General features: G+C 39.2%; 5 protein-coding genes across 5 annotated transcripts; 1 reads left to right on the top strand and 4 right to left on the bottom strand.

Moving 5' to 3' along the window:
* Positions 1-373: 373 nt before the first annotated feature.
* LOC113347089 (NAD(P)H-quinone oxidoreductase subunit S, chloroplastic-like) lies at positions 374-1,418 on the top strand. Its single transcript, XM_026590678.1, has one exon. The coding sequence runs from the start codon at positions 462-464 to the stop codon at positions 1,263-1,265; it is 804 nt and encodes a 267-aa protein (XP_026446463.1). The 5' UTR covers positions 374-461; the 3' UTR covers positions 1,266-1,418.
* A 63-nt stretch (positions 1,419-1,481) lies between these two features.
* LOC113347092 (germin-like protein subfamily 2 member 1) lies at positions 1,482-2,701 on the bottom strand. The gene is made up of 2 exons (XM_026590681.1): positions 2,300-2,701; positions 1,482-2,213 (listed from the first exon to the last, which is right to left on the bottom strand). The coding sequence occupies exons 1-2, from the start codon at positions 2,406-2,408 to the stop codon at positions 1,672-1,674; spliced, it is 651 nt and encodes a 216-aa protein (XP_026446466.1). The 5' UTR covers positions 2,409-2,701; the 3' UTR covers positions 1,482-1,671.
* Positions 2,702-2,912: 211 nt separating this feature from the next.
* On the bottom strand, positions 2,913-3,984 carry LOC113347090 (rhicadhesin receptor-like). Its single transcript, XM_026590679.1, has 2 exons — positions 3,771-3,984; positions 2,913-3,635 (listed from the first exon to the last, which is right to left on the bottom strand). The coding sequence occupies exons 1-2, from the start codon at positions 3,976-3,978 to the stop codon at positions 3,088-3,090; spliced, it is 756 nt and encodes a 251-aa protein (XP_026446464.1). The 5' UTR covers positions 3,979-3,984; the 3' UTR covers positions 2,913-3,087.
* A 734-nt stretch (positions 3,985-4,718) lies between these two features.
* On the bottom strand, positions 4,719-5,773 carry LOC113347091 (rhicadhesin receptor-like). The gene is made up of 2 exons (XM_026590680.1): positions 5,562-5,773; positions 4,719-5,458 (listed from the first exon to the last, which is right to left on the bottom strand). Exons 1-2 carry the CDS (start codon positions 5,668-5,670, stop codon positions 4,914-4,916), a joined length of 654 nt encoding a protein of 217 aa, XP_026446465.1. The 5' UTR covers positions 5,671-5,773; the 3' UTR covers positions 4,719-4,913.
* A 2,171-nt stretch (positions 5,774-7,944) lies between these two features.
* LOC113347088 (40S ribosomal protein S15a) lies at positions 7,945-9,728 on the bottom strand. The gene is made up of 3 exons (XM_026590677.1): positions 9,465-9,728; positions 9,191-9,351; positions 7,945-8,273 (listed from the first exon to the last, which is right to left on the bottom strand). Exons 1-3 carry the CDS (start codon positions 9,595-9,597, stop codon positions 8,175-8,177), a joined length of 393 nt encoding a protein of 130 aa, XP_026446462.1. The 5' UTR covers positions 9,598-9,728; the 3' UTR covers positions 7,945-8,174.
* Positions 9,729-10,638: the final 910 nt, after the last annotated feature.

Here is a 10,638-nt window from a genome sequence, read left to right as displayed (position 1 = left end):
CCTAAGACCAAACAATAATTTGCAGAACCAAACAAAATTAGTTTTTTTGAAAATGGACCAAACAGATAGTTGACTCAGTCGACTGGACCAAATGAACTCTAATTTATTATTCTTAGTATTTTCCTACTAAAATTTGTGGGTGATGGGCTGGACGTTGATGGAAATCTAGCATCCGCCGTATAGATGGAGTAGATGCGGTGGCACCAAATCGATGGATTTTAGCAGTGAGCTAATAGTAGCAGCATATTACGGACCCAGTGGCATGATGCTTGAAAGTGGCAATTGATGCTTATCGTACTAGGTGTATCCAAGCCAATGGGATAGATATCCAAACCATCCAATTATCTTTCGATTATATCAAAAAGATTTCACAACAGAACTTCATTTGTGGCTGAGAAAAAACAATTGAGAAACACACATTAAATCTCCCTCCCTCTCTCTCTGTAAGCAGCAGTGAACCAATGGCTTCTTCTTCATCTTCCTTCATGAGTCTACCAAGCTGTAAAACTCCTTCTCTACTACAGAAATCGTCCTATCTTGGAGAAACCCAACACCTTTACAACCTGATCTCCTCATCTCCAAGATCACTCCAAACCATTGCCTCCAAAACTTTTAATATAAAGCCCATCTCCAAATTCAACCTATTTGAAATCATGGGTGGTAGAGGTCTCTTGAATGGAGAAAAATCACTGCAAGAACAACTTAAGAAGATGAACACAACTCCTACTGAAGTAGTCTCTGAAACTACTCCTCCCAAAGAACAAGAAGATGAAGAAAATCTTACACCTTCAACTACTACTGCATCTTCTACTGATGAGACAGCATCCGTATCGTTAGACGTTCCAGATGACGCTTTCGACAAGGAGCTACTAGGTCTAACTGGTGGATTCCCAGGTGGTGAGAAAGGATTAAGAAGTTTCATTGAGAAAAACCCACCACCACCTAAAAAAACAAGGCCTACTTCATCAGGAGGAGCAATTCAAACAAGTTCATCGGCAAAGATTAAACCACCACAATTGCCACTTTTGATGCCTGGTATGATAGCAATTGTGAAGAATCCTAAGAACCCATTTTATATGTATACTGGGATCATACAACGAATTACTGACGGTAAAGCTGGAGTATTGTTTGAGGGTGGAAATTGGGATAAGCTTATGACATTCCAGCTCAATGAGCTTGAGCGTAGAGAAAAAGGTCCTCCCATGGTGAATCCATTATCTGCTGTCCTCGAGCCTGCCGTGCAACAAGAACAAAAGGATTCGTAGTTTTAGCAATCTCTTGATGGTTGAGTACATAATTAGTTTGTTTGTGTAAATGTATCTATGTGTCGGTCTAATTGCAACTTGAGAAATGCTATTTCTTTTAGCATTTGCTTGTTTCTTGGAAAATAAAGTACTGATCCTTGTTTGTTTGGGCAAGTCGTGTGAGAATCGAAATATCCAAAGATGGACTCTCTGAAAAATGGCTGGAGAGGCTAAAAATATTGTGAATTGGTGAGCTTCTCATTATTATTGTTTACATGTTTCGCAAAAACCAATCAAAAGCGGGAAAAAAAAAACAGTCTGCATAATTTTGATACATACATATTGCCATCTGCAACAAGTTTATTTATAAGGAATACAGTTTGATCCAATCCGACGAAGAAACCAATTCAATCGTAATATGTTACCACTACTTGGGTGCAAATTTTGATTTGATTGTCTGAACTTCGGTGGCATCAATCTGGAATGCCTGAGCCAACACATTATCAGAAACAGCTGGTTTTGCACCGAAAAGAGCCATAGCCATAGACTGAGTACCAGGGAATTGGCTATTGAAAGCAGCCAGAGCCGAAGCAGGCTTATCACCGTTGTTCTTCTGGAAATGAACTAAACCTTTTGGGAACACAAAGACCTCACCTTTCTTGAGGGAATAAGAGATGAGCACATTACTAGTAGTAATAAATCCAACATCGATTGATCCTTCCAAGACAAACACAATCTCAGTAGCTCGTGGATGAACATGTGGCGGATTAAGTCCTCCGGGTAAGTAATCCGCACGGGCCATAGAAACACCAAGGGTGTTAAGACCTGGTATCTTTTCGACATTAGCAGGTGTTACCACTGAACCAACAGCATTGGTGACATTACCTGGTTTAGATAAACCAGTGAAGAAGAAATCTTGTGCTGTTATATTTGCAGCTGCTTTGCAGGCGAACCCATTCATCTTAACAGCTGGTAAGTTAACAAGACCATAGTTAGTCAAACAAAATTTTGAAGTACCAAAGAATGAGCAAAATTGAATTAATGTAGCTAGTTACCTGAAGAGAGATCAGCCACACAGATGTCTTGGAGCATGTCGGGATCGGAGGCAACCATGCCGGTGCCGAAGAAGAAAATGATAAGAAGGCAGGTTGTTAAAGTCTTCATATTTAATTACTGAATGAAAAAAGGAGAAAATTTGCTGAGATTTGAATGTGGGATATAGGATGGATGAAAATCTCTAATATATAGAAGAAATGTTTTCGGAAGCTTGTGATAGAAATGGAGGAAGAGTGGACAGAAAAAGAGAATAAAAATCAAAGAAGCTTGAAACTGACAGAATCGTGGACAGATGAACCCGTGGTGAAACTGAGAACAAAAGACTTTTCCATTCTCATATTCATAGCTTTTATTTGGGGTAGGAGGAATAGTATGAGAATTAACTATTCAAAGCCGGCATATACTGCCAGTCTGCCACTGGTTAAAGGAGGGACATGTCCTACCTACCTTCTTCCTAGTTGTTTCCTTCTTTTGGCTTGATCTTATGACTTACTCATGACTTTAATAATGAAATGCCGCACTAGCCTGAGTCGAAAGGCTGCAAAAGGCTGTTTTTGCTTTTAAGACTGACTAATAATGAAAGCATGCTTCAAAAAAAAAAAAAATTAATAATGAATGTGAAATGACAAGTTTCTTATTTGATATTGCTATACTTATAATAGTACTTCACAAGTTTCGAACAGCAGCCAGAAGAGAAAAAACTGTGAGAATTCAGATAAATATTGCCCACCAAAAGTTCCATTATAAGGGGATTCAGATTGATCCAGCATTCAATCATCACGCATTATTACATCTTGGGTGCGAATTTTGATTTGATTGTCTGAACTTCCGTGGTATCAATTTGGAATGCCTGAGCCAAGACATTATCTGGAACAGCTGGCTTGGCACCGAAAAGAGTCATAGCAATAGACTGAGTACCAGGGAGCTGGCTATTGAAAGCGGCAATAAATGAAGCAGGTTCATCACCATTGTTCTTCTGGAAATGAACTGTTCCTTTTGGGAACACAAAGACCTCACCTTTCATTATGGTCTTAGAAATGAATGTATTACTGGTGGTAATGAATCCAACATCGAGCGACCCTTGTAATACGAATACAATCTCAGTGGCTCTTGGATGGGTGTGAGGTGGGTTCAGTCCGCCGGCTAAGTAGTCGATACGGGAGAGAGAAACACCAAGGGTGTTAAGGCCTGGTATGTTTTCTACATTAGCACCTGTTACCAGTGAACCAAAAGCATTGGTGATGTTGCCTGGTTGACATATGCCAGTGAAGAAGAAATCTTGTGCTGTTGCATTTGAAGCATAATCTTGGCAAGCGAACCCATTCATCTTAGCAGCTGTGCATTTAACAACAAGGTCATAATTAGTCAAAAGAAAGAAAGTTATATATGAAACAACACGGCCTGGCCGGGCAAACATAGGAACGAAAAAACACTGGTAATGACTGAACAAGATAATGTGAACATAATAACCTGAAGAGGGATCAGCAACACAGATATCCTGGAGCATGTCAGGATCGGAGGCAACCATACTGGTGGCAAAGACGAAAATGATGAGAAAGCAGGTTATAGAATTCATAGCTAGTTTGAGATTGAATGTGAGATATATGCATGGATGAAATCTCCATATATATAGGAGTGTTTTTGGTTTGGAGAGACAAAAGAAAAATAAAAGAAGCATGAAACATGTCAAGTCCATTTGTGCCCAAGCTTAATAAAATGGATGTAATAATGCCGCATACAGAGTCAACTTATAAGCTCAAATTGGGTTAGTATTAGAATATTCATTAAAAAATCAAAGCTAGCACATACTAGGTGGGAGGGATGTGTCTTTACTTGTTTTAGCTCCACTGTCAAAATTGATTGGTTCAAGAAAAATGCCATGTTACAAACTTTTGAGTAAGGCAAGATTCTGTAGAGCGTAAATGCCCACTTGTTTAGGCTCCCCTAAATCAGCGTTTGTGAACCCAATACAAAAATAGTCTTTCATGTTAAGATTTCTTAACAAATTAATCAAATCAAATTGGGAATTTTCAATAATTTCCCCACTTCTGCAAAAGCAGCAGTACTAGTCATGACTAGTTTCTTTGTAAAGCAAAAAATTGCATCGCTACTTTGGTTGGTGTAACCTCATGCAATTATAACTCATTCATTCTGAATCATTACTCTCCTCTCTCAACTAACACCCTCCTTTTCCATTTAACACATTGTTATCAATGTGTTCAAGTTTAAGTAGTAATATTTTTCTCCCTACTAAGAATATTTTATCCCGTAACTTTCCGCTTTGAACTACTCAATTCACAACTTTTGTGCCGTGTAGCTACTAATCTTTCAGTTTCACTGTTGACCGACTCTAAGCTGTTCATGTGGTTGAACCACTTTCCGGTCATTCCCCAATACAATCATCAACTGGAGTAGAAATTAGACAAGACTTGATTGATTATATTCAGATATTCCAATCAATTATTGAGTTCTCAGTAAAACACCAATTTATTGTCTACAAAAAAATTATAGTCGATGCAATTGCAAATACAACATACTGCACTTCAAACAGTTTCAACCAAATTGTAAAAGACTGCAAGTAACCGGATGAATTCAATTGTAGCGGCTTAATGCTTACTTCTTGGGTGCGAATTTGGTCTTGATCTTCTGAACTTCTTTGGTACCAATTTGGAATGCCTTAGTCAACACATTATCAGGGACAGGTGGGGTTGCGCCGAAAAGAGTCATAGCAAGTGATTGAGTACCAGGGAGCTGGCTATTGAAAGCCGCAATCACAGAAGCAGGTTTCTCACCATTGTTCTTCTGGAAATGAACCAAACCTTTAGGAAACACAAACACCTCACCTTTCATGATTGTCTTTGAGATGAGAACATTAGCAGTAGTGATGAATCCAACATCAAGTGATCCTTCCAAGACGAACACGATCTCGGTGGCTCGTGGATGTGTGTGTGGTGGGTTAAGTCCACCGGCAACGTAATCGATACGTGCCATGGAGACTCCGAGGGTGTTAAGACCGGCTATCTGAGCAACATTAGCACCTGTTACTAGTGAACCAACTGAGTTGTTGACTACACCTGGTTTAGATAAACCGGTGAAGAAGAAATCTTCTGCTGTCACATTTGAAGCTGCTTTGCAGGCAAACCCATTCACCTTAACCGCTGTTAAATCAACAACCCGAATCGATTAACTTCAAATTACTTATATATTTAATGGATCAACGAACAAGAAGCGAAATGAAGAAGTAAATGACTATGAATTTACCTGAGGCGCGATCAGCAACACAAATATCTTGGAGCATATCGGGATCGGATACGACCATGCCGATGCCGGAGACGAAGATGATCAGAAAGCAGGCTGCAAAAGTCTTCATGATTGCTGAATGAAATGAAATGAAAGAAAAGAAAGAGAGAGACGGAAAGAGGCTTTGAAATTTGAATATGTAGAGCTAATGAGTGGAGAATCTATGTATATATAGGAGGAGAAACTTGTGATGTAAATGCGGAAATAAATAGTGGTTGGAGACTAGAGACAGAGTAAAATTTACATAAAGTAGAAGTGCAGGAAAATAAACAAATTACAGGTCATTGAGAAAGTGAAAGAAAAAACGGACTTGAATGGAATTTGAAAGGCCACATGTGCAATAGTCAACTAAATTACTAGTATGATTTTAAGATTAATTTTAGAGAATTATTACACCCCACTTGAATCGTGTTTTAAATACTAGTACTTAATTCTTGTAATATTCTGCATCAATAATTTTCAGGATTTTTTTAATTATGTTTCAGATCCTATTGAGAGGATAAGAGCAACTGCAGTGGACGACTAAACCTAAATTTGGTGTCGAGTGGGCTGACGTAGTGGGACGGACCATCGATCAAAATTTGATCAAAGAGTAAAACTCGGACCAAATTTGGTAGGGGATTAAGACCAAATCCAAATATAGTCGGGCGTTTATATAATTTCCGCCTACCCGACGGGCGTTGGTATAATGTCCGCCTGTAGCCGCGCGTTCGTAAAGTTAACGCCTGATGCAGGGCGTTGGTATAATGTCCGCCTGGATGGGGTGTTGGTATAATGTCCGCCTGAATGGGGCGTACATAATGTTAACGCCTCTCTTGAGGCGTTGATATAGTCATGATCCCACCTTCACAAAGTTTTGAAAACTTTGCTTGGGGCGTTGTCTTTATCAACGCCCCATTTCTTTTATTTTTTTTATTTTTGAACCCGGGCGAACGTATAATCTCCGTCCCACACACCAGGCGTTGCTATTGTTCACGCCCCATACAGGCGTTATCTTTATCAACGCCCCATACCAGGCGTTATCTTTATCAACGCTCCATGCCAGGCGTAATCTTTATCTACGCTGGACGATGAAGCGGACTTTATATCAACGCGCGACCAAATTTACTCGTCACCCGCTACGCCATAGGACGGACTAAACCCAAATTTGATCTTTTTTTTTAGTCTTTGGTCTTTAGTTATGCTCGCACCACTGTGGACGCTCTAAGGAGGGATACAGAAATTAATCAATCCCTTGGTTTGGCTTGACCAGAACAGATTAGGTCAAGTTAGGTTTGCCTGATATATCAAACCCTTCAAATAAGGTGAAAGAAGGTTTCTAGAGTTGCCTGTGAAGTCAAGATTCAAGAATTGACTTGAACCGAAAGCCTCATCTTGTCCAACACCTTCAAATCAAACCTGACTTCTGCGGTTCTAGATTCAACATAAAGATAACATGAATGTCCATAAATGCCGTTTTTGCTAGAAGAATGTCCATGACGTCCCCAACCACACAACTTGTATCTGAAGTTCTGCATATAGTGGACTGGAGAACCAGCAAGCCATGTAGGTTTGGACACTGGAACTACGGGAGGAGGACACCATAAGATGGGATAGGAGCTACATATGGAAAAACAGTCGCACTCGTGCAAAGAAGAAAACAGATTTTAGGTGAAGCTACACTTCTTCCCACAAAGTACTGAAGTAAAGACGAGACATAGAGCTAAAGGAAAAGAAGTCCCAAACATTTTTAGAAATGCACTGCCAGACAACAACAGTCATAATAAACGGAAACTCTGCACTTGGGACAACTGTTATTGTCTAGATACGGGACAATAAATCTGTACCTTTAATCATTCCCCTCTTCATCCCACTTCTAATCCCGATGCTAGAATCATTCCCCTCTCAACCATCAAGATTTGTGCCACCTCATGTCCAAGATTTGGACCATCCCCATAATAAACATACTGATTATGAATTGCTGATGGTCCATTTAGCAGCAGGCGTTGTTTGCTGAAATAGACTGTCAAACTAAACCTACAGTCGCTTCACCTACAATACACCTACTACTGTCCTACAATACACTTACTACTGTCTCTACTGACTTACGAATTAATGTTCAACTACCTCTCCCATGATTTCATTAATTGATAAAGTAATGCACATCATCAGAATGAAATGGAACTGTAATTCTACGGAGGTTCTTTGTTCATACAGCAGCTTCCTTCTGCAAATTTAGGAGATTTTCCACAACTGAGGCGGCTTCTATCCAAGTATACCTCAAAATGCATGTCAGAGTTACAGAGAACTCCTTCCCTTAATCTCATGCAAGACATGAGAAATGTGACAAGACTCCGCCCAAAGATAGCAAATGATAAGAACAAAGTATGGAATTGATAAAATTCCACTGAGTAGCACACTGGTGTATAACATCAGAATATTTCAACAACTTCAAAAATACTAATTCAAAACTAGATAACATTAAAATGATGCTTTTAGTTTTTCCTTGTGGATCCCCTCATCCTCAAACAGAACTGACAATATTCAATTTTCTGCGAACAAAACTCGATCTACCAAGGCACCTGCACAGGCATTTCAATAAAAGAAACCGAGCACTTTACCACCAACATTCTTTCTCCTGGCCTCCTCATGGTCCATAATTCCAGCAGATGTTGTTAGCACAATATATCCAAACTGCAAAAAGTTACAACCAAAGTCAAAATCTCAATCACATTGATCCTTGGAACATCGTACTATCAGCTAGAATTCAATATCTGTAATCTCTAGCACCGCCTACAGAAAACTACGCAGACGCTAAGACATACCTTACATATGGATGAACACATATGCAACTTCAAGATTAAAAAAAAAGTGGGGCTCAAAACAATAGATATTTAACGAAGAGACTTCGGCATGTGAATAGGAACTCTAGAAGTCCTACAAGACCAACAAAAGATAGCTGAACTTCTAAAACCGGCCAAAATATAGACTCCAACTGGACAGGTCTAAATAGTATCAGCGACAATGAATCTGTAATATGCACAAGTGCATAGAATTACAGTCTTAACTGATCCCAAAAAGACGAAAAAAATGTTTTGTTAATTTCAATTCTGAAATGCATAGTTGTAGTTGAATCACCTTAATTAGCAATAGCAATTAACCTGCATAGAATTAGAATCCTTGTCTCAGGAACTAAGTCTTAGATGTATGCATAAAGAGAGCCGTGTGCAATTAAAAATGCAAGCACAGTCTGGGGAGGGATTTTTCTCCAATTTCAAGTCAAAATCAGAATCACATTATGGTTTTTCCTTGAATCATCATATGATCAGCTATAACACTACCTTTATAATCCCTTCCAAGAACTACGCAGAAGCTAAGCAGAGATTCCTTGACCATGGTGTTCAATAAATTTTGCTACTCAAACTCTATACATATGGTTAGGAGCTCTAAAAGAATCCATGCCAGAAAAAACTAGCTGCATTAGTAAACATCAGCCAATCCGTCTCAAAAGTACATTACTGTGACAACTTAGAACCTTGTGGTAAGATTGAATATAACCTAAAAGGATATGCAGCAATAACATGGGATAATTGAACTTTTCTCAAACTGACCTGTCTAGAAGGGAGCAACCTAGCAGTCCAAGGCTCAATTTCCTTAACACCAACATCAAAACGAGGACTAATAACCCCACATTTGTTCAAACGGCCATTCAATTCAACCACAATCTTGCCAGATCTATGATCATCAACGTACTCAAATTCTCCAATATAACCTGTAGCCAATAAGATGGAAAAAGATTTTCAAATTTTATTTCAAACTGATCAAAAGACTGCCATCTATCAATATGATTTAAGAAAAACAAAACAGAGAAAGAGCAGAACGAACCATGTTTCTGCATAACCATGAGGAACTTGATGATGACTTTGGAAGAAGGTCTAATCATGACTTGCCTCTTTCCTCGCTTCTCGGCATTGTACATACTCTTTAAAGCATCATTTAACACACTGATTCTCACCATCTTTAGCCGCTCAAGGAAGTAGATGTGATGGAACTTTTATCGGCTATGCGCTCTTAGTAGTAGGCAGTTGCTGTAAGACTTGTAAATTACAAATGCAAGACGAATAAAAGAAAAGAGAAACCCTAATCTGAGAAACCCTAACTTTATTAAGGACGAGGAAAAGAAGTCGGGCGGCACGGTATGTATCTTGATGGACTTTTCACACTACAGCCTGACTGGCCCAACCAGTATAAGTATAACTTTTTGTATTAATGAAACCAAGTATGGAGTATTACTAGGGGTGAGCAACGGACGGACGGTTGCGGATTAGGGGTCACCCGCAACCAAACCGTTAAAGTTACGGATTTGGAAATTCAAACCGTGACCGGCCCAATCACCCGCGGATTTGCCCTCTGCGGATCAGCGGATTTTGCGGGCCGGTTGCGGATTAACCGCGGATTTGATCACAAGACATCAAAAAAAAAACTAAGTACAGAAAGAGTACTAATTCAGTAATTCAAAAGCAAAAGAGTACTAATTCAGTAATTCAAAAGCAACAAAGGACATAAGATAGTTAACAGTTAACACAAAAGAGTACTAATTCAAATGCAACAAGTCTGGTGCAAAGCCATATGAATCTCTGATGCCAAAAACTGAAAAAGAGACCTTGGATTCGAGTACTAGTTTATTCAATCCGTGATAGATATGTCTGGAATTTCCTGCAAGATTTCTGCCGCATCTGTAAAATGAGGAATTATAGATAATCAGTAAACACTATAAGGCAGATATAAGGCAGCAATAAACAAGAAGAAACAAAAACCAATCAGCATTGGTTAGTAAAGACCATTTTAAAGGGCTGATCACAACTAGACCGCAGACCCAATCGACATTGAGGAACAACAAGCCAAAGTTTTAAGATTGATTATGACTAATCAAATTCCAAGGAGACTAATAGAAAGTTATGCCCGCAGACCCTATAATGAACTGATCAGGTCACATTTGCACACAAAAAGTTATGCCCCATAGGCCCCAAAGTTGTAGCATCACATCAAAATATAGCAA

This window comes from Papaver somniferum, chromosome 2 (genome assembly GCF_003573695.1).
Source record: "Papaver somniferum cultivar HN1 chromosome 2, ASM357369v1, whole genome shotgun sequence".
NCBI classification, from domain to species: domain Eukaryota; kingdom Viridiplantae; phylum Streptophyta; class Magnoliopsida; order Ranunculales; family Papaveraceae; genus Papaver; species Papaver somniferum.
The sequence above is the reverse complement of the archived record's forward strand: the minus strand, read 5'-3'. Positions and strand labels throughout refer to the sequence as shown.